Raw genomic sequence first — 26,363 nt, 5'->3', positions numbered from 1 at the left:
TTGTTGGACTTTAGATCTCTCTGACAAAGAAAGCTAATTCATCTTGAAAGGTGTATCATTCGGTTGCAATACCAATTTTTAATGTTGTTTGATATACATAAATATTTGGTATAAATTGAAAATCATGACATGAAAAGCACCTGTTCTAGCTTCAACAAACCAAAGGAGATACTCTCTCGGCGTTGTAGTTCAGAGTCAATGACTCATTACGCGAGCGACAGACGACTCTGTTTCACCTCATGGCTTCCTCATAACTAGGAGGTGGCTGTGAGGGGTCTGTAACGATACTGTCATAAGACGGAGGAAGTGTCATGGACGGGGCAGGGTCGACAATCACTGAAAACAGACGAGGAGCCGTATCGGTAGGTGGCGCCTCGATGTTTGTATTTCCTGTGGTACAGTTACTTTCGGTGCGCCGACTAAAAGTATTTGTAATTCTCCCCCAGCATCGCCGCACCCCTGACTGACAGACGTCACAGACACTGCAGACGCAGGAGACCTTGTTCCAACAACGCCAGACAGTTGACTCACAATCACTTAAGCTGCAGGAGATGTTATCACAGCAAGAGCACCCCCTCGTCTGATCCCTAAAACTCGAATGTTTACAGATACACACACAGGAGATGACAATGAAAAATACCATGCCTAACAAAGATCCACTTAAGGAGAACAGTTCATTGTATTCCGGGGTTTCTGATGTGTTAATGTTTAGAATATCGGTGGTCGTCTCCATGTTGCCAACCTGAGGGTTAGAACAGCAATGTTACAACGTATATACTCTGACTAATATAAAAAAGACAATGGTTTGCACATACATTACATGTAAATTCTATGGCTTTAAGAATTAAAATACTAGTAGTATAGGTTTTTTTCATAGTTTTTGTATTACATATACAAAGTATTTTAAATAAAGAAAGAACACAAGACATTATTCAGGCATTTCTCGCTCTCTCTAAACAGAATGATATTCGGGATGTAATACAAAGTAATAGAAAGTTACTTTTTGATCTAAGTACTTACTATTTTTAGCCGTCCTTAACCAATATAAGTACAAAAAAGCATTAACATTCTCTGCGTTATTACGCGTCTTTTAGAGGGTTATTATGTGTTGATTTAAATGCCCTGTGTTAGGATTGGCAATCAAGCGGATCTCTGTTACAAGGCATTTTTTTTCCAATTTGTACGTTTGATTTGTAGAACAAGCGCGCTTTTTAAATATCACTAGACGTCTGATTAGCAACATGACTGTCCATACAAATAGTTAAGGTCAAAATAGTCCGAAATATCTGATGTTTTTCTGGCTTTTTAACGATTTTGACTGTTTAAATTAAAATTCGCCGCCTCCAACTTGAGGCGACATTCTCTGTTTACGAGGTTAATCAAATGTTTTACTCACAACATATTTATAAAACAATGATTTTACTGCATACAAATATTACTCTAATGGGTCCTTACATTCCTGAAAAAGGCAGTTGAACACATTGAAATCTCGCGAGAAAATAGGTCAACAACACCATAATTGTTTATCAGTGTGATTATCAAATTGTGCAGTAAAATTATATTCTAAGCTGTTTTAATTATTGAGTTCAAATTTAAATAAATATATATTTAAATCGAGTCAAGAACGCCGCTTCCACTTTTTTTTCAGTTTTCTTAATGGTGCCAGCTCTGACTTTTTTCGGGAATGTAAAGTATCGCAATCGTTAACAGAGCCAGGAAAACGCCAGATATTTCGGACTAAGGTCTAAATACCTCACTTGCTACCAATGAATATGCCTTGAATTTCTCAGATTGGCCTTTCACACGGTAAGAATGTTAGACGTCAAGAGCTAGGTAAGAGAAGTACAGAGTTATCATTGTTATAAAAAAAGGATTTATTTGCGCTCCTTGGATTCCAAACAAAAAAGAAAAAACTAAAAATATAAGAAATTTTTAAACTGTACATACGTCATCAGAGGTCTACTTGACCGGACGATAAGTATTTTCAGACACTGTGATATTATATGCGTATATATATAATATAAAGACGAAGCGGATATATATATATATATATATATATATATATATATATATATATATATATATATATATATATATATATATATATATATATATATATATAGACACACACACACACAAATGTATAAAGACGAAGGGGATTTCGTATGTCCGGTGACCCAGGTAAATAGGAAAACGAAGTCATTTTGAAATGAATGTCTATCGGAGAAATATGACGTCACGATATTTGTTCTTGCATTGCACGAAAAAATGTTTATTTTCCAAAGAAAAAAACGTACGTTACTCAGAGTGTGCGGATCTAGAGGAGAGTCGGAAGGATAGGGTAGGGGCCTCGGAAAAAAGCTAATTCGACCGAACAAATAGGATTTATTAATTTTTTTATCCGGCCCTTCCACGTTGCCGTATTCAAGAAAGTAAAACTCACCAACTTACAAATTACAGCCGCCTGTTGTTGATAAAGCATCTTATTCGGTGTTCTAGTTTTGAATTGGTTGCGGTGCACCGGGCAACCATACTAGTCGGGAATTCCACTTTTTGAAGATTTGTGCCCAATAACGGACTACAGTAATACAATGATATTGGTGTACACCTGGTACAAAGTGGTTCCTGCTGCATGGCGCTACTAAATTAAGCACTGTGATTAATCTTTCTTTACAAATGAACGAATAGCCAGTACAGAAACAAAATTCTAAAAGACTTCAAAGGTCAGCAATTTGGAGTAATTTTGAGAAACTTTCTTCAAAAATGACGGAAGTACGTTCAAGACATTGCGGCATATGCATCATTCCACAAATCATGATACTTTATTCATCATTCTTCTTAATGACATGCAATCAATTTTGGATATACACAAAATATTGAAAGGAAATGTCACATTGAATTGCGATCTACGATCATCTCCTCGTATAACATTGGCCTGTGTTCAGTTGTCTATTTATGAACCATCGTTACTGCTTACTATCAGTGCATGTGTTTGATATAGAAAGTATAATAATTTTTACCTAGCTCGATACCCGAACTTTCTAAAACGATTAAGTGATATATTATCTATAAATAATACTACTAGGTAGAAGTAGTACTCAATTGCCTCCCAAAACATCAGCTGCACATTAGTTTTTTGTTTTGCATAAGGCCCATGGGCCACATCACTAACCTGAGCAGCAATAGTCATAATGAAATCACATTTATGGAGTCATATACGAAATATCTGGACAATGTAGACAAATAGATTCTTATAAAAAAAAAATTCAAAATTTTCTCAAGATTGTTGAGCCCCTTTTGTAACGGGATAATTTCATAGTATTATCACATATTGAGTATTGCAGTTCATAAGAAGATCATTAAACATATGTTCATATATCTTTAAACACATTCATGTAAATGCACACATTATACTGTAGTATATTGAAAAAACAATGGAGGACCTAGGGTCACTGACGTGCGAGAATCGTCCTCGTTCACAAATGAATCAATAAAACGATCGTTTACTGGTGAGGATGGAGAGGAAATGGGTGATCTTCTAATGTTTGCATTGCTTGTAATGCTGCTAACTCCCACACCAAACACTTCGTCATAACTAGGGGGTGGTAGTGTTGGGTCAGTGACAATACTGTCATAGGAGGGAGGTGGAGGATCATGGGTAGAATATGCACGGTGAGAACTATCGGCATTTGGGAACGAATTGTCAGTTGGTGGCAATGGATCAGAGAAGGACGATGGTGCTCTGGTTGCATCATTGCTTGTAGTGCTGCTATTATCCATGAGTTGAAAATCCTCATAACTAGGAGGTGGCTGCGGGGGATTATTTACAATACTGTCAAAAAGCGCGGGAATTTCCTGAATAGAGTATGCATGTTGATAACTAATGGCATCTTCAGATTCATAGTCAGTGTGTGACAATATAATAGAGTCGGGAGATAGTGATCTAATGTTTGTATTACTTGTAGTACTGCCTCCGTCCATGCGTAGGAACTCCTCATAACTAGGAGGTGGATGAGAGGACGCGGGGACAACGCTGCCATAGGACGGCGGGGGAATATGTGTCGGGGATGGGTGAGAATAGTCCTCGTTCAGGGATGAATGTATTGAATGGTCGTCCAGCAGCAGACGATCGGGGGAAGACGTAACTGTAGGTGGCGCTTCAGTGTGTGCATTGTTCCTGCTATTCCTTCTGTCCCCTTCCCAGTATTCACGTACTCTACTTGCTAGTGCTTCCCTGCCTTGATGGATCCTTTTCAAACAAACACTGCAGTCGCAGGAGACATTATCACAGCATGTACATCTAACAGCGTCAAGAAGGAAGGACTTCATGCATTCACAGACGTTTCTCCCAGCTTTACAGCAGACAATACAAATAAATAACATCAAACCCGAGATGAACAAACTAGCGAGTGTGCTACCTGGGTCATAGTTGTCTTCTGAGGGGACAGTGACGTCCGATATATCGGTTGTTGTTCTGATAGCCATCTCGTAGCTAATCAAATGTGACACATTGGGCTACTCAGACCTGAAATTAAAGAAAACAAGAGAATGTTGTGAAATCTTAAAGGTTTACTTTTTGTGGAATCCTGGGACCCATTTTATCAAAAAGTCTAACATATACCGAAATTTAGGATAGGAGATAAAGCATATACCAACTCAAAGAAAGAGGGGAAAGAAGAACTTAGTAACTGGACAATGGATATAATAGGATATTTCAATGGATGGAATATACAAAGTACAATAACCGTTTAAAAAGTTTTCAAATGTGAAGTAAAAAAACCCATTAGAACTAAGGTGGTTGACGCAAATATTTTTTAAAAGTTTAAACAGTTATGAGGGTGGAACGGCCGTGGCCATTTTTACACTACATGAAAAGAGTTCTGTATAAAGATACTATAGTATAGAATAATATTCAAGTTTGAAAGTTACGTATTATATATATATATATATATATATATATATATATATATATATATATATATATATATATATATATATATATATATATATATATATATATATATATAAATTTTCTTGAGCAAATAATAGCTTTTAACGGTTATATCTAAACAATCAAAGAAGATCTGATGATTTTTTTTACAACCCAGCCTCTTTAATTATGGTAAGAAATGTTAAACCTCAGCCCGACTTCGACATTCTGGCCATCAGCCGACGCTTTGACCATTTGTTACACGACGGATAAACTAGAGGCCCGTGGGTAAGAGAGCTTATGTGAGCAACAGTGTCTTACTCTGAACTTATCCTGAACTAAATTCTATATGGTAGCGTTCAGATATCAACTACAGTACAAAACAATGGAAATATACCGGAGTATTATAATATTTTTTCATACAGGGTACATTTACAAAGATGTTATCATACACTGTGTAAATATTTTAAATTTCAATTCATTATTAATTTTTGGACTTGGATTTTCAGTTTATTAAAACCTAATCTAAAAATACAGGCGCAAACCCGGAGTTTTCTTTAAGGGGAGGGGGTTTGAGGAGAAAATTTGTCGCATGAAGTAAATGTATCTTTGTCTCAAGCCATTATCCAGAGCGGTTTGCGACAATGGAAGTGCATTTAGGCTTGCGGGATTTTTTTTCGGGGGGGGGGGGGGGATTGAGGGCCGCTTAGAGACCCAAAATATGTTCAGGAGTCTAGGGGTAAAGCCTTTAAAAGCTTTTAATTTTTTTCTAAATTTTTGGGAGTTTTTAGAATGAATTAAACAAAACTGTACTTGTATATTGTTTGATATATATTTAGAAATAAATTGCATTTTACGAAGGGTTTCATTCAAATAACAATGTATCTTGTATCTAATATCACGTAAAGACTATTGTTTTTTCTTTGATTTTTTTAAATACAGACCATGCATGTACGAAACACAAAACTATACATAGGAATTCAAATCCCATTTCAAGGCTTTATGAGAAAGAGGAGTCTGAGATGATCCAAATATGTATGATACTGACAGTATTATTTTCAGAAAATTGGCTATAGTTCTTTTAAAAAAATAAGGATGGGATACTATATATTTAAAACAACAAATTATAATTAAAATTATAATAAAACATCTATAGAAAAAATTCGACTTCTTGAATACTGACATCACAAGCTAAGGGTGTAAAGAAATATCCTACTGTTCTTTCAAGGATTGATTCTAGTGTTTGTAGGATACGTAAATTAATGGCCAATGATCTCATAAATATAATTGTTATTAGATATTGATATTAGATAGATTCACACTCTTTCCTTCTTTTCCTACCTCCCTCTTCTTTTTTTCCTCTTTTAAACACCCCCCCCCCCCCCCGGATCAGCCACTCGTATTCTTATAAAATCGTGTCCAAAAATTGAGAATTGGGATAATAATACAAGTCCTTTTTTAATGAAACTTATAAAATAATATGAATTTCATTCTACGAGCATTAAAGTTTGCAAAAATAGCCTTAGGACACATCTTCTTCCCCCGGAGAAAAAAATTATTTCTTGGCGTCCACCGGGAAAACTTTTCTGGATCCGCGCAAGAATGTTCTATATATAAATAGGGCTATGTATCAATAGAAAATCATTAACATTGATCGTACCCTTCTCACTATAAATTACAAATTACTGATTGTATTCGAGGCTGTATGACAAGAGTTTATCTCACATCTTATGACTTTTGTAACTTTTTAATATTTATACAAAAAGATAGGAGCCTGATGGTGATTCTACTTACTTACCCGTGAACTATCCTAACTTAAATGGAGTCCATGATAATTACGTTCATTTCACAACCTATATTGGAAATGGGTTCAATGCCTGGTGCTGTTTGCTTTTCACCTTTTATTCTACGTCAAAGGGTAAACAGACCGAGAAATTTAAAGTCTTACATGTATTTATAAATAATTTGTATAAGTGAGAATATCGTTCGGTGTATAAATTACTATATTTACATTCTACTGTGTTTTTCCATTAAATTCCGTGATGTTTAAATGCCTCTAAATGCAACACCTATTCACTGCGTATGAATTTACGAGTAATTTACAGAAGTAGTTCTCAAACAATTATTTCTATGTTTTAGGTTAAAAAATGCATTTCATGAATGTTGTCAAAACATCATGTTTTATAATTATTCAACAAAAAAGTTGACTTTATTGTTAAAAGCAATATTTCAAGAGTTATTTATCATGGATTATATTTTCATGCTCGTCGATCTCATCTCAACAGTCTATGTGAAAACCAGTTTTAACCGGTTTTACAAAACAGCTGTTCTTGCTGTTACTTATTCACTCCCTCCGTGATCTGCACTTTATATCGATTTATTTAAGTAAACAATTTATTTCTTCAGTAAGGGAATGTAAATATAAGCATTAAATGATTTATTTTTGACGTCGTCGTGTCAATAACTGCCGTCAGGTGAGCAGACAAATTATCATAACGCGCTAACGCGCGTTATTCAATTTGTCTGCTCACCTGACGGCAGTTATTGACACGACGACGTCAAAAATAAATAATTCAATGCTATAGTAAACAAGCAACCAAACCGAATACTCTTTCTGTATTTGTAGCAAAAAAATTAAAGCAATATGAGCTGTATATTTTTGTTTTGTTTTGCTGCGTAAACATGCTAATGTGATAACTGTGTTTATAATAGGATGAATAGAAATCTTTCAATTTTGCCATAATAAAGATTCCTCTACAGTGGAATATATAGCAAATCAATTTTTGTACAGGACGACAATAATGTTATTTTGCTTTAATCAGAGCCACAAAATATGTTTCCCTGATAAGATTACGAACAGAAGTTTTTAATCCAACATTTAATGTGTACACGTTCGTGTGTTAGAACGTCGAAAGACTCAATATATAATTTCTAAGACGAGATGAGATGACATTTGGATGCAATTCCTATCGTATAGTGTAATATCTATATCAAAATAAGGTCATTGCGAATTCGAAACTACGTTTGATGCACTTTGGGCTTCACTTAGAACAGATCAGGCCTTTCAACAGTGCAATATCATTTCAATACTTTTTTCCATATAAATAAATCTGTGTCGCAGAATAGCATTGATGTTCACCAAAATAATTCTGTTTTGCAGTGTGTCCATACAAGGCAATGATTGAGTCAATATACGGAAACATATGAGCTAACATCAATTCACTGTCAAAATTTGTAAACTAAGTTTATAAGTTGTGAACTGTTCTTTGTGGACAGAAAATTAAACAATATTTAGCGCCGTTTTCTGTAAAGCATATAGTTATGGCGATCTTCTATATTCTAGAGGTGGAAACTATAGCTAACACTAAAAATAACCATTTGCGATTGCAAAACATAGTTTTTTCTGATATAGTTTCACGGTTTGTAAAACTGTGATTAACAACACTTTATTATAGTTATCGAATTATAGTTAACAGATGTGAAATTGTCTTTGTCAGCAAAATTTATTGTTAACTTTTATTTACATTTGAATACCATTCTATAGTTTACAGCCATGAAGTATGTTTTTATAGGTGAAAACTGGAATTGTTAGCTGTAGTTTGCTGTTTGGAAACTATAGTTAACAGTCGATAAACCTTATAAATCAACTGTGATATTTTTCAGACTTTGGTGTGCAATAGAAACTTTACAATAAACTAATCGTCCGTTGTTCTGGATATTTAGCAGATACTGAACCCTGACTCAACATGGCACCGACCTATGTTGATTCTACGTATCATCTAGACGTTTGTACATGTGTTGTGTATTAATATTAACAACACAAAAGAATAGACTCATTCTTTTTCAAGACTTGAATACTGATGTTCTTAGTATGAAATATATATTTGTATCGTCGCTGCAAAGCCATTATATACGTTCTAGGTCAGGGGTATGAAACACACATGAAACAGCCCATGAGGCCACAGGGATGTTACATCTCAAGTCATCAATTTCATAATTTAGATTCTTCTTGCCCTAGAGATGCTTCAAATACAAAATGATGAAATAGGGCCTTGTACAGTGTAGTTTTCAAGAAAAAAGTTTAAAAATGTAAAATTTTTAAAGCACGATTTACGTCGCACGACATACGTCGTACAAAGGACGATGTACCATGACGGACAAAGACCAATAGCAAGCAATAGGTCTCGTATGTAGCTAAGGTTACCTAAAAATTGGAAAAGCTTTACAATAAGAGCAATATTTCATGCATTGTAACCAGATATAAGGATAACAGATCCTTTTTTTCTTCCATCCATCTACAGCTAGGGCTTCTAAGAAACACTCGGCTCTCTTTGCTTTATAATCATACCCTATCTCAAGTTTTAAAATTGAATCAAGAATAAAGAAGAAGAAACAAATATGGTAAGTATTTAATAAGCAGCACCGCCTGGTTTGATTTCCTAGATTTGTTAAATAAATCATTGACTTATTAATACATTCATTACAGCATATTTTGGCTTATCGACTCTTTGGCGTGACCATCAAACTTTGGCGTCTTTTATATATAATATATATCTATATTTCTATGCGTGTGTGTGCTTTTAATACGGGCATCTTTTACACATTCAAACCTTATTATGCAAATATTTCTCCGTTTTAATATTACGGATTTAAAAGCATTCATGTAAATGCAGCCTTGTTAAATTGTTACAGTACAATTGAGAACTTAAGGTCACTGATGCGCGAGCATTGTACTCGTTCATAGATGAATATATATAATGATCGTTTCTTTATAAGGATGAAGAGAAGATGAGTGATCTTCTAATGTTTGCATTGCTTCTAGTGCTGCTAACTCCTGTGCCTTACATTTCGTCACAACTAGGGGGTGGTAGTGCGGGGTCAGTGACAACACTGTCATAGGAGGGAGGTGGAGGACCCTGGCTAGAATTTGCACGGTGAGAACTATCGTTATTCGGGAACGAATCGTCAGTTGGTGGCAATGGAACAAAGCAGGAAGATGGTGCTCTGGCTGCATTGCTTGTATGGCTGCTATCATCCATGCGTTGAAAATCCTCATAACAAGATGATGGTTGCGAGGAGTTATTTAAAATACTGTCAAAAAGCACGGGAATTCCCTCAGTAGAATTTGCAAGTTGATAACTAATGGCACTCACAAATGAGTCGTCAGAATCATAGTCATTTTGTGCAGGTATAACAGAGTCAGCAGAAAGTGCTCTTATGATGGCATTGGTGCTGACATCCATGCGCTGAAACTCCTCATAACTAGGAGGTGGACAAGAGGATGCAGTGACAACGCTGCCATAGGATGGCGGGGGGATATGTGTCGGGGATGGGTGAGAATAGTCCTCGTTCAGGGATGAATGTATTGAATGGTCGTCCAGCAGCAAACGATCGGGGGAAGACGTAACTGTAGGTGGCGCTTCAGTGTGTGCATTGTTCCTGCTATTGCTTCTGTACCTTTCCCAGTATTCACGTACTCTACTTGCTAGTGCTTCCCTGCCTTGATGGATCCTTTTCAAACAGCTACTGCAGTCGCAGGAGACATGATCACAGCACGTCAATCTATCAGACACATCATCACAACACGTTAATCTACTCGAGGCATTATCACAGCACGTAGATCTAACACCCTGGAGAAGGGAGGACTTGATGCATTCACAGATGTTTCTACCTGCTTTACAGCAGAAAATACAAATAAGTAACATCACAGCCGAGAGGAGAAAATTAGCGATTGTGCCTTTGGAGTCATCTTTGGAAGAGACGGTAACGTCCGAGATATCAGTTGTTGTTTTCATGTCCACCTCGTGTGTGATGTAATAACTTAATACACAGTGAGGTACTCAGACCTGTAATAAAAGAAAACAAGAGAATGTTGTGAAATCTTTAAGGTACTAGTATCCTATATATGGAACCCTGAGAGCCATTTTATCAGAAAGTCTAACTTACGACGAAGGTAAGGCATATGCCAACTCAAAGAAAGAGGAGAAAAGAGGAACTAGACAATGTAGATTATGGGATATTCATTCATCTTTTTCAAAATTTTGCAAATGTGAAAAAAACCCATTAGAACTAAGTTGATTGACGCCGATATTCCTTTACATTTAAAACAATAATAAGGGCTTCAGTGTTGTTGCCATTTTTAGACTGTATTGCTCTTCTTTCATATGAAGAAAAGCTTTGTAAAAAGATATAAGATAATATTCAAGTTTGAAAGTTACGGGTAAAATATAGGGCTTTTTTACCAAATAGGTTTTAGCAAGGATACCTTTTAAAGATCATATATAAAAAAAATCAAGGTAGATCTGATTTCAATACATCAATAATTTGATACGTGCATCAGTCTTTCACCCCTCATGGGTTATAATTGAAAAAAGAAAAACATTGCTTTATTATACAGTATAATCTGCTTTGTAAAACAAATATTTAGTATAAGCTGCTCTGAAAAAAAAAACATTGCTTTATTACACAGTTTAATCTGGTTTATAAAAAATATTGCTTTATTATGCAGTATAATCTGCTGTGAAAAAGTTTTGCTTTATTAATATACAGTTTAATCTGCTTTGTAAAAAAAAATAGCTTTATTATCAGTATTTCTGCTTTTTAAAAAATTGCTTTTGGATGTAGAGTTCCAGTCTTTGAAACCCCAAATTTTGAATATTCATATCAGAAAGTGTCGAAACTGTTATAAATGGGACAATAAATGCCAGTTCCTTTTAAAAGAGATGTCATAAAATTGAGATGTCATAAAATTTGAGTTCTTCTTTAATACTAATAATAAAATTCCCGAAATTAGGCCTCGGACACCCCCCCCCCTCCCGTAGGAATAAATTATTCACCGGATAACTTTTCTGGATCCGCGCATGCTTGTTCTATATATAAATCCGTGTGCTGTGTGGGTACGTATCTATAGAAGAAAAATAACATTGAGCGGATTCTTCTGTCTATAAATCCCAAATTTCTGATTAAAGGAATTTCAGGCAGTATGACATGGAATATAATTACCTAACATCTTCTGACCTTTGTCATCTTGCATATTTAAACAGAAAGAATCTTAAAGTGATCATACTTACCCGTGAACTATCCAACTAAAAATAGAATCCATGAGAAGTATGTCCATTTCACAACCTATATTTGTTAAAATCGATTTAAATGTCTGCTGCTTTTAATCAACGACAATGGATAAACAGGTCGAGCATTTTAGGTCTTACATGTATAAATACTTTGTGTACGAAAGAAACGACGTTGTAGAAATTACTGTCAATAAGCAACTAAACCTAATACAGTATTTAAAGACAAACAAATAAATTGAAAAAAAAAATGCTATAACACTTATTGCATTTACGTACGTTCGTAGGTTTAGCTTAATTATATGACTCAATATAAAATGTTCTGAGGTATTATGCCATTTGGTTTTTATTTTTATCGTATAGTGTTACATGTATGTCTATAATGAAAGGAGTCATTTCTAAAGTTGAACTCGTTTGTTTGCACTTTCGGTGTTACCAATGTCATGTTGTAAATTTTGAATTAACCGGACGGCAGTAAATAAAAAAAATTACTGCCACCCGGTAAATTCAAAATATACAAACTGTCATGTTGTCAATTTTGTATTTACTGCCACCCGGAAAATTTACAATGTGAACTAAAAACAGATCAGACCAATTTATCAGCGATTCACACAAGTTCATTACGATAATTATGTTCATTCCATATAAATAAATCTGTGTCGCAGAATAACATATGGTCCTTGTCGATGTTCGTCACAAAAATAATCCTTCTTTGCGGTGCCTCCATACAAGGCAATGATCGAGCCAAAATACGGAAACTTTGCAGGATTTTTATAACATATATAAATTATATTAAGTCGTTCGTTCTGGATAGTGAATATTGAATCCTGACATATAGTTACGGTATTTTTGTCGTCGAATGGACTACATGTACATCATTCAAATAAGAAATACGAAGGTTTTCTTGTGTGAATTTTGGAGATAAACAACACAAACGTCTGGATGTTACATACTTACTGGACAGCAAATCAAACAGGATTGTTCATTAGGATAATGTCATAAAAACTGAGAACCACTACGGTAACAATTATAGTATACTTTAAAGTCAAACAAGAGAAGGCAAAATGCAAACATCTTGAAATAGTCATTTTATTCAAAATATATAAGATCAAAGACCCTAAATGACATAAAAAGGAGATAAATTATCTTCTTCATCTGTCAAAAATCACGCATATTCTAAAACGATTATACACATAACAAGAAATTAGTATAGAAACAAATTCTCCATTCAGTTAGATAATTCATCTATATACCGATAATTCAATCAACCTTGAAATGTTGAAATGCATGATTCTTCAACAAACATTCATATTCAATGTTTGTGTTTGGGTTGCTCAAAGTGGACATACAATTGTTTGTTAATATGTAGGTCAAAGTGGACATACAATTGTTTGTCAATATGTAGGTCAAAGTGGACATACAATTGTTTGTCAATATGTAGGTCAAAGTGGACATACAATTGTTTGTCAATATGTAGGTCAAAGTGGACACACAATTGTTTGTCAATATGTAGGTCAAAACGTTACTCACACTTAATACTTCAGTGCAATACTCTCTATGCCCAAAAAATGTAATATTAAATGTGATAAAAGTTCAAGTTGTAACTTGTTCTTGTATAACGACATGAATCATTTTCAAAGCTTTGTGTTGACCACAACTTCTTAAAATGTTTTACATCTACCTATTTTAAATCTTTTGAATATTAACATTTAAATAAACCAATAGCCAATTCCGCCATGCGTTTGGATCTACGTTGCCAAATTACCTTACCCATGCCTTCTGCACCATGAAATAAAAATGGTTAATTCGTATTCATAATACCTTTAGCTGTAAGGAATTCGCCTGGATAGATCATTTCTTGTATGCCTATTTATTACTAAAAAACACAAATATTGCATATTAACCACTTATAATCCATATACAGAGTTCTAATTTATATCATTAATGCCTCACTCATTAAGCTACTTCTATAAAAAAATAAAATAAAAAAAACCTGGCAATGATTGTGTATACGTGCATCATTTCCTATCACTAGTCATGTCTATAGGGACTTCCTTCTCAGTAGGAGATTACTGTACTGCAGGACTAATGACAGAGTAAGATTGTCTACTACTAATGCTGACTATCTGACTATCAGGACATAAAAGTCAGTAAAAGATTGTACATAAACAATGGCACAATATGGATGTCTAGTTATATTGCTGACCATCAGGACTTCAGGGTCAGTAAAAGATTGTACATAAACAATGGCACAATATGGATGTCTACTTCTATTGCTGACTATCAAGACTTCAGGGTCAGTAGAAGATTGTACATAAACAATGGAAGAACGTGGTTGTCTATCTGTGAGGTGGAGGCTTCCAGAAGGGAGGTAACTGTAACAATCCCAGTCACCACCAACCACCGGGGATGTATGGCACCACCAAACACTGCAACAGAGGGAAACAGTTATTACTGGTCACTCAGACAGTACTCACCCACAAGGCACTTAACAGAACTAATGAACATCAAAATAAGCCTTGATAAACAGACAATTACACTGATTGAATCACCACTTTTATTCTGTACAACAACATTTAAGCAATATTTCCTTGCATTGCAACAAGAAAAAATGATAATATATCCCCAAATTAATCATCCCATTCCTTCCCAACGCTTCTAAGAAACACATAGCTTTTTGGTTAGACAATGTATTAATAAATCATATTTTATATGAATTTTAATACCCTTTTGGGGCCGCAAAAATATATGAATCGTTTAAGCAGGATCATACTTACAAATAAGATCTAAAATGTAGAGGAACACAAGCTGAGATATAATGGATGCAACTGTTCCTTCAACAGTTTTCTGACCACCTGAGAATAAAAGTGTAAAAATTACAAACACAAAATAGGAGGGAGCCTGTGGTGATAACACATAATGAACTTTACATTAAACCTACCCAATACTTTATGCTTTCCTATTGCACTGCCCACAACTGAGGCCATAGTATCTCCAATACCAACTGATAATACACCAGCAAAGAGAGGCAACATGTTTGAAAAATCACACCCTGCAAGAAAAAAAGTTCTCAATCTCTTACAATATCATAAAATTGTTAGCACATTAGTTAAAATCAATTGGTTGCCACTGGTTCAAACTGATCATGTGACCATTCCTTGCCAACAATTGCCCTCTGAATCCAATGCTTATCTACATACACTGGAATGTATGGATCCACAGGGGGAGGGAGAAACCACAGAGGAGATAGAGGGGGGTCAGCACCAGCCTCCCTGTGTCCTGGGAACTGAGGAAGACTGAGTAACACCTGTGGAGGAGGGATCCCAGAGGGGGCACCTGTAGTAGTCGCACCGTCTGAAACCAAACACAAATAGTAGCATATCAGTACATTGACTGCTAACGTATAGAAGATAGTCAGCTCAAATATATATCTGAATCTTTTCTAGCCAAGAGTTTTTGAGAAGTATAATGGATGGACAACCTTTTGCTCATTAAGATGATGAATTGAAAAAGCAAACGTTTCATGAAAACATAACATAACAGATTTGAAGACATATAAAACCTTTAACATTGACATGAATAAATCGTTTTAAAAAAAATCTGCTGTACTGTCTTGCTCTCTGTCATTAAAATATAACTAAGTATTGTTTATTGTTAAAACATTACCAAATTCTAGAATACACTGATGCACATACCTCCCCTATTACCAAACACCCCAGGGCCACCCAGGAGGCTGCAAACAAAAGACTGGCGTCAGTGACCAGCCCAGGAACATACACCCCCAGGATAAGGACATGAAACACCTTGCGCAGGCGTGTGGAGCCACTGGAAGTAGTCTTGTTTTGGTTCACCATTGTAATAAACAGGCTTACGAGGACAAGAAAGCCCCACCACAGAATCAGGTTCACCTAGAGATAAAGTTAAAATGTCAAAAAATCATGTCTGGTAAACTGTGAATCTAGTTGGTTAATGATAAAAATGAAATCTGAAAAATTTCTCATACTGTATTTTTGTTGATGATATATAAATGCTTGTTTTTTAATTGTACACTGACATTGAGTGAATGAAGCCTTGTTGTGATTTACAAATATCAGGTGGTCAGTGACCTTTCTCAGCCTTTACCCTGTCTCTGGAGCCTGTCAGGTAATGTGTCACTTCTCTGTACGCCAGTAACGGAGTACCATACAACTTGATTGACAGAGGAACCAGGGCACACATGAAGGCCAGTCCATAGGAGACTGCAAACCTCATCCCTCCACTGTTAACACGGATCACACTCACGAACAGGGTCCCCACTAGAACCCCGGTAAACGCCATCTACAAAAACATCCTATGTCCATCAGCTGTTAATTTCTGCATCTTCACTGGAACAGTTAATGTAAATTACCGTTTAAAGCAACTGCTGATCTTTTGTCAATGGTTAAATCAAGGAATCAAGAATTCCACAAAACTTTAATACTAAAATCAATCATTAGGTAAAGTTAGTAACAAATTATAACTGATTTTTATCATAATTTATGAATAATTAGCAAAAACATTACGTAAGCTGCTATAAGAGACTTGGTTTAACACTGACCAGGGCGATGGAGAGACTTGTTGGTAAGCTGATGATACTGACACCCCTCTGTAGGGCCTACAACTCAGAGATAGCTGCTAACTTATTCAAGGCAGACCACTCCAAAAATCAAAATTAATTGTTGGTGTGCGACTAGTTCTTGCCTAGTACCATTTCTCGCCAGTGCATTGTTACATCTTTTTATCAACACATTAAATTAGAAAAATGATGTAACAATACACTGGCGAGAAATGGTACTTGGCGAGAACTGGTCGCATGCCGGTAGAATAACAAAGCAAGACTGTGAAATGTTTTCTTACCATTTCTAAATTATATACATTTTGTTTTTAAAAAATATTCATCAAATTTCATTAAACAGATTTCTCAAAACTGAAAACCAGATTGTTTAATTCATGAATTTAAAAATAATGTTTACAGCACTGTTTCGAGATGTTTTTGAATATAATATTTGAATAACAGCCAATTTTTGGTCAAATTCAATCACTTAATATCAAAGATGATTAGCATTCACAGCAAATATTTCTGATAATAATGATAATGACCAAAAATTTCACATAACTTGAAATTTCATTTTTAAAGCACCCCTACTGCAAACTCACCTGACACGCAATTACTACAATGGGATACAATGGAATGAAGACGATTTGTAGGCACACAGCCAGCTCCCCTTCTGTGAAGGAGCGGGGGAAAGCCCGGGGAATTCTGCCCAGGAGATGGTAGACCACCACACACAGACACACCAACACCACTTGTTCTGGTCGATCTTCAGGGGGATAAAGAATTAAAGGTCAACATGATGTAATCACAGGCATTTGAGTCAAGTGACTTGACATAAAAAGATTAAATTTAAGGCTAAAAGCAGATTATTTCATGTACTGTATTCATCATAATAATAAACTTTGTACTACATGTACCTCATCCTTCTTTACACAACTTGTAATTGTATGGAACGTTAAAAACAATAGTAAAAATACATCTTATTCCTTAAGCACCCCTAGAAACTATTGATTACATGTACATTTGTTTCAAACATGGCATCTAAATTTGCCAAGTAAAGCATGAATTCAAATAGAACAAAATTAACACCAATGCTTAACAAGCTATCTTTTGAATGATATCTTGTGTAACTCCTGTTGTTAGACTTCTGTCCTAACACTTGATTTTCATTTAACAGCCTCAGGCAACATTTTGGTCCTTAGATTGCGTTGTCCTGTATACAGCTACGTATGGCATTGTTTGTACCTTTGGACATAAAGTCCTCCCTGAACCAGTACAAGAGGCCGGCACAGGTAATCTGAGTGACCGCGGAGGGATTGAATCGAACCAGAACCAGCACCACAATGATATAGGCAAGGATCACAGGTCCACTGTTCACATCCGGCTCTGTTCAAAAGATATTTCTTACACTTTAATTAAATAACATGTGAAAAGCCATCTGTAGATTTCAAATATCATACTACACTTCAGGAGTTAGCCGGCTTGTTTGCTTGTTTTGTGCATGTTTCTTTCAATTAACTCACGGCGTAACAAGTTTGTAGTCAAAGCCATGGGTATCAACAAGCTGCACCACAAACCCGGATCAGATCTACTTCTGAAAACAAGTCAAACGCACACCATTAGAAAACAAATACATCAGTGATAACATAAAAATGAGGTTTAAAATGTTACAATCAATGATTTAAAGATGACTCTGTTTTAGCACATAAGCTCGCTGTTAATCCCTTAAAAGACATTACTTTTTAGCTGTGCTCACCCAAACGGTTGGAATGTAAACCATATTAAAAGCCAATGCTTATTCAAATAAAGACTTTCACTGATGTACATACCCATATTTTGTGCACAAATATCAAGAAATCACCGACAGCACAAAACAAATAGAATAAAAAGTAAATTCAGATTTCTAAAAAGATTTTAATCCAAACAGTGATATATTGCTTCTGTTGGAGTTTAAACAAAAGTCTTTGTAATTCAAGAGCCAATGCTACAAGTATTAAAATTTACTGGTATATTTCACGGACACACAACCCAAAAGAAGGTTTTGGTAAGTCAGTCATGTGTTTACCTGTAGACATTATCCTGTGAGGAGGTCTGTGTTTCCTGAGAGGATGTCCCTGTTTTCTCTGCGGCTTTCCTGCCTATGACTGGGACAATTTGATGGAGGGACATGAGAAGCATCAGACAGATGGAACAACCTGTAAATAAATTATAAGCAGTAAACTTCACAAATAAATGTTCAGTGATTTTTTCCTTTTGTAAAAAAGCTGAGCATGTGTACCTGAAAGCAAAAGAAAACAAAAGCATCCCCACCCCAAAAAGGAAAAACTGTTTTAAATTAACTGTAAAAAATGTATACGAAAGCACATAGTAAGCCACTTTGATTATCTTGATAAAGCTATATAGTTTTTTTAAACTGTATAGTTAAATCATGAGGTTGTTCATGACCTGTTTTAGTGTTTATCCTGTTGGCCGTAACTGGTAACTACCCTGTATATATTACATGTATATAATATATATTATTTAAACCCCTCCTTCTTGATCCGCCACTGTTTCGATATATAAAAACCAAAGGTGATTAAATTTTATAAAGTGACAAGCAGAAGCACACAAAACACCTTACCAAGTATTTTAAAGTGTTTCGTTTCCTCGACGAAGTTCTGGTTCCAGAACAAACAAACATAACTGTAGAAACCAACGACCAGCCCGGTTTCTATTATTCCGGGCTCCATGTCTGCAAAGTCTCAGAATGTGCCAGGTTCAAATTATGAAGGCAGAGACACGAAATCACGCAGAAAATTTACTTTTCATGGAGAATACTGTCCAGCCATTACAACTGGAAGAGGTATTTGAATACTAATTTTCAACTTGTTGGATAAACCTTTACAAATCCGGAAAACAAAAAAATATTTCAAGAGGCCTTTCACAAAAAAGCGTTGCTTCTTTTTTTCATCTCTACAAGAGATGTTATTAAGAATTGATCGTTAATTTTTTTGTTCGTCAAAATAATTATATAAACTATTCGCACAAGTTTACACAACACACTGTAAAAATGCCTGGCTGATAATTAAATTTTCATTCAATGTATATTGATTTTTCCGAAGATTCAATTGTCATGATTGTAGGCCTAATGAACAAAAACTTAAACACGAAATAAATGAAAAAAAATGCACACGAGTAATCACGGAATCATTGGGAATGTCGTCGGCAAAACCATAGACATGAATAACATTGTTATTTATGTTTCTGGCAAAACTTGAGCGAGATGTTTTGAATAATTTTCGGAAAATAATATATTACAGCGCGATGTTGGCCGCTGGCTTAAAAAATAATACCTCGGCCGAAAAAAAAATCGGATGGACGACATGGGAGCTACAGTTCTGTGCGTGTTAAAACACAGTGATGTGTGAACCATGATAACAATTGATCTAAGGTCACAAAATAAAACTTGGTTATAGCAAAGTCCTAAATACATATATCGGTATAGCGAATTTTTGGTAATAATAAATATAGAGAAATCGGTATATCCATGGTTAATCTTCTTCCACCAGTCTACAATTTTTACTAATTGTGGCCTAAAATAAAATACATTCTTATGAAACCTATAATAACCGGCCTGCATGTAAAATTTAATAAATTACATGGAAATAAACTCATTAAAAGTATTATTTCTATAATTGTAGTGCGAACTATTTAAAAAATAATTTGTGATTATGCGTACCACGGTAAGAATTAATCAGAAGTTACAAATGTACATATTGGTGAAATCGTTTATTCGTTTATTAATTGTAAATGACAACTTAACACACCACTTCTAGATCCACGCATGAGAAAATGAAATGGCCTTTAATCCTACCCATGAGATAAAAATACCTGTCCAGTTTATTGATCAGACAGATGTTCGTGGGCACTGTTTAGCCTACACAGGTAAGACATTCGTAGTCTGTTTATTTTCCTTTACTGTACACGTTTTCCAAACTTAAGACCAATATAATGTTCATGACAAATTAGATCTACCTACGGTATCCAGTATTCGTGTGCAGTTAATATTTGATAATAAACAAGATGGCTGGTTAAGACGAGTAGAATGCCTATATAAAGACGGATAAAAGATACTGAGAAACTGGAATATCACAAATCTGATAATTTTCAAAAAAAATCATTCAAAAAATTGTATAATTGATGTTATAGTGATTTGTACCCTTAAAATATGTTCAATACTTGGCGTGTGTGTATTTTAATTGGAGTATACTAAAAAAAAAACTCCACATTATGTCATTTTTTAGAACTTCAACGCCTTATATTTACATTTTCCAGTGTCTTTGCCTGTGATAACACTACGTATCGATTTTGTACTACATAACTCATAAAGGCAAATTGAGGCGCCAGCGGGGTTTGCTTATTTATATTTAATATATAATTGTACGATGGTTAAAAATTATATAAATATAAGTAATAAGAATTCATCCTTTGAATATTATGAGGTGATAATTTCGGTCGGGGCGTGATCAAATCTATCATAAAGCCCTTCGGGCTTTATTGGATTTGATCACGCCCCGACCAAAATTATCACCTCATAATACTCAAAGAATGATTCCTTATTCCTTATTTCTATATGATTATAGAATGGGTCTGTGTTCCATATTCTAGTCATAGTGTAAATAATGTGAAATGGAAACCGTTTGTTAAAATATATATTCAAAACTAAAAATATAGTTGAAATTGTGATACATGTAGTTGTATTACAGCAAATCAAATAGATTTAATTAGAAAATTTAAATTTGAAAATGTATTTTACGACTAAACCAAATCGGTATCTCCCCCCCTCCCACCCATCTTTCTTCATCGACAGAGATAATTGATTAAACTACCCGTGTTGCCCATCTATTAATGACCACATATTTCTTGACAGCATGCTGTTTTCGTGAATCGCTGACTAAACTATACTCTGAATGAACACTCTAATTAGACAGTTACCTGTAGATCTAGGAACTTATCATAAAAATAGCAAAAGTGGCAAAAAATGGCAAATAATCAAAGTGAATCTGATTGGTCAAGCAAAAACCCCAAACCAGTTTTGCAAGCTTACATTTATTTTCGGGGGGGGGGGGTATGTTTACTTGCATGACTGGTATTTGCTAGACGTTTTGAAGTCTAACTCTTGCCTGTATTTTTTATTTATTCACCAATCAAGGGCCCTCAGGGGGCATATACATTAAATAAAAATAATAATATCAGGATTATAACAATAATGAATGAAATAATAGCCTAAGCAGAAGCAAGCGTTTATACTGATATGACAAGTGTTATATTTACATCGACTCAAGCCATGCATGGACCGGGGTCCGCATTTAGCTCTATCACAGTCATCGTAGTTTGCAATGATTTAGTATTTAATGCTTTATATACATGTACTATATAAAGCATTAAAGACTAAATCAATATATAGTGTAGAACCGTACGGTTCTGCTCCAATTGGTGGATCAAAATCATGTGTACACGTATAAATGAAACAAAAATAAAATCGATGAGTTAAATTAAACCACATTCAATAATACAAACATACTCCAGACTGGTGAGGGTTTCCAACATAGTTAATCGAGAAACCTTTATCCTCAGGGTAATCAAACTACGCCCTTCAGAGAGTTAGAATACAGAAAAGGGACACTACATAGCAATGCGTGATATAATCAATACTGAATATTGACTGTGTTTTTTATTTTTGCATTCATCATAGATCTTGTCTTGTCAAGTTTCAAGATTTTTAATAAAAGGAATTTGGCTATGTAATTTGTATGAACTTGAATACATGTAATTATAATTAACGTTAATACATGACATAAATCTGTGTCTTTTTTATCGCTTTTTTTTTATAGCTTTATATGTCAGATAAGTATTAACAAAACGTGTCTGACATATAAAGTATTAACAACACGTGTCTGACATATAAAGTATCAACAATACGTGTCGGAAAAATAAAGTATTAACAATACGTGTCTGACATATAAAGTATTAACAACACGTGTCTGACATATAAAGTATTAACAACACGTGTCTGACATATAAAGTATCAACAATACGTGTCTGACATATAAAGTATTAACAATACGTGTCTGACATATAAAGTATTAACAATACGTGTCGGACAAATAAAGTTTTAACAATACGTGTCTGACATATAAAGTTTTAACAATACACGTCCGACATATAAAGTTTTAACAATACGTGTCTGACATATAAAGTTTTAACAATACACGTCTGACATATAAAGTTTTAACAATACGTGTCTGACATATAAAGTTTTAACAATACACGTCCGACATATAAAGTATCAACAACACGTGTCTGACATATAAAGTTTTAACAATACGGGAGTTGGTTTTATTGACTGTTGCTCATTTTAAAATCAAATATATGTGATTTAGCATGGCAAGTAGTTTCTTATAGCTACATGTATATTTGAGTAATTACGCACGTTTTTTCTAATATGAATTACAAACTGTACGATGCGTATGCATTAGGTATCAGTATTTGAAACATTTCTACAAAATTGTATCTAAGTAATCTTGAACTTCTGCGTAGGAATACATACGACTACCAAATGTATCCAAATTGTTTGTACCATTTAAAATCTGACTATTTTCAAGGTATTTATAAATAATGAAAAATAATGCTCCTGATTACATTACATCGAAATTATTGCTTATTTTAGAGTAATTTAAAGCACTAAGTCTTGTTAGTGGTGATGGTTTGTGCTTAACATTGTTTAACTTCCGGTTTGCCAGAGTAACTGTATATGAAAGTTGATTAAAATAAACTCCCCAAAAAACAACAAATAGTTACTAGTATACATTTCTATGCTTTCTACGCTAGAAATAGTTTCGTCCATCATTTATATGCTTTAACATTTCCTTTTTTCTCTGCGTGTTCAACATCTGTATCCTTTTTATGCCGTTAACAATTTCCAAAGTTACCCTCGTAATGTTCAACATCTGTATCCTTTTTATGCCGTTAACAATTTCCAAAGTTACCCTTGTAATGTTCAACATCTGTATCCTTTTTATGCCGTTAACAATTTCCAAAGTTACCCTCGTAATGTTCAACATCGGTATCCTTTTTATGCCGTTAACAATTTCCAAAGTTACCCTTGTAATGTTCAACATCTGTATCCTTTTTATGCCGTTAACAATTTCCAAAGTTACCCTTGTAATGTTCAACATCTGTTTCCTTTTTATGCCGTTAACAATTTCCAAAGTTACCCTTGTAATGTTCAACATCTGTATCCTTTTTATGCCGTTAACAATTTCCAAAGTTACCCTCGTAATGTTCAACATCTGTATCCCTTTTATGCCGTTAACAATTTCCAAAGTTACCCTCGTAATGTTCAACATCTGTTTCCTTTTTATGCCGTTAACAATTTCCAAAGTTACCCTCGTAATGTTCAACATCTGTATCCTTTTTCATTGTAGATGGCGCGATTCCTGACGATCGTCGCGCGTTCATGTCGTCTGCTTGCGTTTTCTGTCGTTGCGACCTTCATCGCAATTATAGGGAAACACATCCCAGCATTAGATCGAATAGTGATGAGAAACCTTAGGGCAGTCTTAATGGATACCACCCTTAAAGAAGAGGACTGGAAAGATTCCATTTATTCATTTGCTCAGCTAAAGACAATGACCAAAAATAGCATTTACGATGTGTTTCGAGATGCTGAACTGTATCATGACGCGCCAGATGGTGACGTCATCAAAGGGGACCTTTCGAAATCTCGTCTGCTCGAATTTCAGAAAAAAGATCGACCGCTTATTCTCAATTTTGGAAGCTGTACATGACCACCGTTCATGGGAAAGCTTGAGCAATTCAAGAAATTGGTTGCTCGCTTTAGTAACGTGGCCGACTTTTTGATTGTTTATATAGCTGAAGCACATCCAAGCGATGGATGGGCGTTCAAAAAAAATTTTGATATTCATACGCATAAGGGGATTCAAGATCGAATGAAAGCGGTGGACATACTGTTAAAACATCAGCCAAACTGTCCAGTGGTGGTAGACGACATCTCCAATGATATGAACTACAAATACGGAGCAATGCCAGAGCGTCTTTATATTGTTTTGAATGGTAAGATAGTGTACCTGGGGGAAAGGGGACCCCGGGGATACCACGTGGAGGAGGTAGAAGAGTGGCTGACCATAAATACGTCATAGCTTGGGCGACTTTACGTGTGTGGAGAAGACGTTGAATTAAAGTGTCTACAATTCATTTTAAATTCGTATATATCGCGTTGTCTTTGTCACAGGTCAACCAATAAGTATATATGTTCTAAAAGAAAACAAAACAATGTCATAATGTGAGTGTGTAATATGATATATTATTCTATTGTATAATCACAAAGGGCTATTGTTTTCTTTTAGTAGCAATTAGTTGATAAAGATTTAATTATAAGTGGTATCAACACGTCAGCTTCTCTAATCCTCCTCCGTGCACTCTTTGTTTCGGTAAAACTTTAAAAATTTTCAAAAGCAAAATACTTTTTCTATCAATATTTGTGAACATCAATTTTCGCGGTTTTAGTGAAAATCACAGTTCAACTTTCAAGGATACGTACATTTGTATATTGAGCCTAACATGTTATTAGAAATTGCACTTCGGTGAACATTTTGTTTCGTGGATCAACTGAACAACGAAACCCACGAAAATTGGTATTCAACAGATATCGATAAAGCAACAGAAGCCTTTATCATTACACTGAATTTATTTGTGTTGTGTTATAAATTTTGCTCCTTTTTGGGTATAACGTATTTGTATATAGGTATACATTACAATTTTTGTGTATAATCATTGGAGTCCTTTCCTGATGTCTCGCCATACCGTGTGAGTTCATCATCAATGACAGCGTTTATGAAGTCGTCCTCAAAAATGTCCGAAAACGGGGACAGGCTGATCGTCACAAGCTGTCATCGATGTGAACTTTCATGATATGGGGTGTACATCTTTAGTTCCTAATGAATTGATTCCAAATAGCATTTTAGTTTCTTTTTTGTTATACATGAAGTACATAAAAAAATGTCAAGATTTTTTAAAATGAATATTTTATGGTCATATTATTTTTGTATTAATAAGTCTGAAATGAAAATCGCTTTACCTATAACATGATACATTGTATTTTAAAAAAAAACAACCAGAAATTGCATCACAATTACAAATAAAATCAAAGTACTGAAGAACTGACGGGAGTTGATTTTGTCGATGTTTATTTATTTTAAAATCAATGATATGTTATTTTGCATGACAAGTACATGTATACGTAGTTTGTAATTTGAATTACGCATATTTTTATAATATAAATTTTTGAACTTTTTCGACTAGAATGTCGAGAAACCTCCATATGAATCATTTTAAATAATGTTTAAAGATAAAATTAATTCCATCAAACTATGTATCAGTGGTAGAAATATTTCTCGAAAATTGTATGGATCCAAGCAATATTGAACTCTAGTCTCGTTCAACCAAACGCTCAGCTGACACCGTAAATCTCCGACAAGGGTTTACGGAGACAGCCGAGCGTCGAGTTGAACAAGACTATATTGAACTCTGGCGTAGGAATACATACAACTACAAAAAATATTTAAATTGTTCGTACCATTTAAAATCTGACTATTTTTAAGGTATTTGTAAATAAGTTTCCTTGAAAAACAATGCTTTAGCATACATTACATCGAATTCATTAATTATTTTCAAGAACTAAGTCTTGTCAGGAGCAATGATTTGTGCTGAGGTCCAAACACTGTTTCACTTT

The 26,363-nt window shown here is 34.7% G+C and overlaps 4 protein-coding genes across 6 annotated transcripts; 1 reads left to right on the top strand and 3 right to left on the bottom strand.

Annotated features, from left to right (window-relative positions):
• Positions 1–2,471: 2,471 nt before the first annotated feature.
• On the bottom strand, positions 2,472–6,799 carry LOC128178673 (uncharacterized). 2 transcript variants are annotated; one of them, XM_052845942.1, is made up of 2 exons: positions 6,725–6,776; positions 2,472–4,525 (listed from the first exon to the last, which is right to left on the bottom strand). In XM_052845942.1, the coding sequence occupies exon 2, from the start codon at positions 4,483–4,485 to the stop codon at positions 3,409–3,411; it is 1,077 nt and encodes a 358-aa protein (XP_052701902.1). In that variant the 5' UTR covers positions 4,486–4,525; positions 6,725–6,776; the 3' UTR covers positions 2,472–3,408. The 2 variants fall into 2 exon arrangements, with proteins under 2 accessions (XP_052701902.1, XP_052701901.1); XM_052845941.1 differs by having other exon boundaries at positions 2,473–4,525; positions 6,729–6,799.
• A 1,303-nt stretch (positions 6,800–8,102) lies between these two features.
• Positions 8,103–12,150, bottom strand: LOC128178676 (uncharacterized). Of its 2 annotated transcripts, XM_052845946.1 has the most exons (3): positions 12,001–12,103; positions 11,767–11,834; positions 8,103–10,776 (listed from the first exon to the last, which is right to left on the bottom strand). In XM_052845946.1, the coding sequence occupies exon 3, from the start codon at positions 10,723–10,725 to the stop codon at positions 9,772–9,774; it is 954 nt and encodes a 317-aa protein (XP_052701906.1). In that variant the 5' UTR covers positions 10,726–10,776; positions 11,767–11,834; positions 12,001–12,103; the 3' UTR covers positions 8,103–9,771. The 2 variants fall into 2 exon arrangements, with proteins under 2 accessions (XP_052701906.1, XP_052701905.1); XM_052845945.1 differs by lacking the exon at positions 11,767–11,834 and having other exon boundaries at positions 8,104–10,776; positions 12,001–12,150.
• A 920-nt stretch (positions 12,151–13,070) lies between these two features.
• Positions 13,071–19,399, bottom strand: LOC128178665 (dolichol kinase-like). Its single transcript, XM_052845934.1, has 12 exons — positions 19,191–19,399; positions 18,636–18,765; positions 18,094–18,164; positions 17,816–17,956; positions 17,173–17,336; positions 16,574–16,630; positions 16,120–16,314; positions 15,693–15,905; positions 15,198–15,351; positions 14,939–15,049; positions 14,775–14,852; positions 13,071–14,426 (listed from the first exon to the last, which is right to left on the bottom strand). Exons 1-12 carry the CDS (start codon positions 19,297–19,299, stop codon positions 14,281–14,283), a joined length of 1,569 nt encoding a protein of 522 aa, XP_052701894.1. The 5' UTR covers positions 19,300–19,399; the 3' UTR covers positions 13,071–14,280.
• Positions 19,400–20,388: 989 nt separating this feature from the next.
• LOC128178678 (type I iodothyronine deiodinase-like) lies at positions 20,389–25,791 on the top strand. Its single transcript, XM_052845949.1, has 2 exons — positions 20,389–20,494; positions 24,037–25,791. Exon 2 carries the CDS (start codon positions 24,037–24,039, stop codon positions 24,769–24,771), a length of 735 nt encoding a protein of 244 aa, XP_052701909.1. The 5' UTR covers positions 20,389–20,494; the 3' UTR covers positions 24,772–25,791.
• The last annotated feature ends 572 nt before the right edge of the window (positions 25,792–26,363 follow it).

This window comes from Crassostrea angulata, chromosome 3 (genome assembly GCF_025612915.1).
Source record: "Crassostrea angulata isolate pt1a10 chromosome 3, ASM2561291v2, whole genome shotgun sequence".
Lineage (NCBI taxonomy): Eukaryota > Metazoa > Mollusca > Bivalvia > Ostreida > Ostreidae > Magallana > Magallana angulata.
This window is presented reverse-complemented; position numbering and strand designations above follow the sequence as displayed.

Coding starts and splice junctions, on each gene's coding strand:
- LOC128178673 (XM_052845941.1), bottom strand. CDS start 4,485: ATGGCTATCAGAACAACAACCGATATATCGGACGTCACTGTCCCCTCA.
- LOC128178665 (XM_052845934.1), bottom strand. CDS start 19,299: ATGGAGCCCGGAATAATAGAAACCGGGCTGGTCGTTGGTTTCTACAGT. Junction 18,766..19,190: donor GAAACACTTTAAAATACTTG/GTAAGGTGTTTT, acceptor ATTTATTTACAG/GTTGTTCCATCTGTCTGATG. Junction 16,315..16,573: donor CAAGTCTCTCCATCGCCCTG/GTCAGTGTTAAA, acceptor ATGTTTTTGTAG/ATGGCGTTTACCGGGGTTCT.
- LOC128178676 (XM_052845945.1), bottom strand. CDS start 10,725: ATGAAAACAACAACTGATATCTCGGACGTTACCGTCTCTTCCAAAGAT.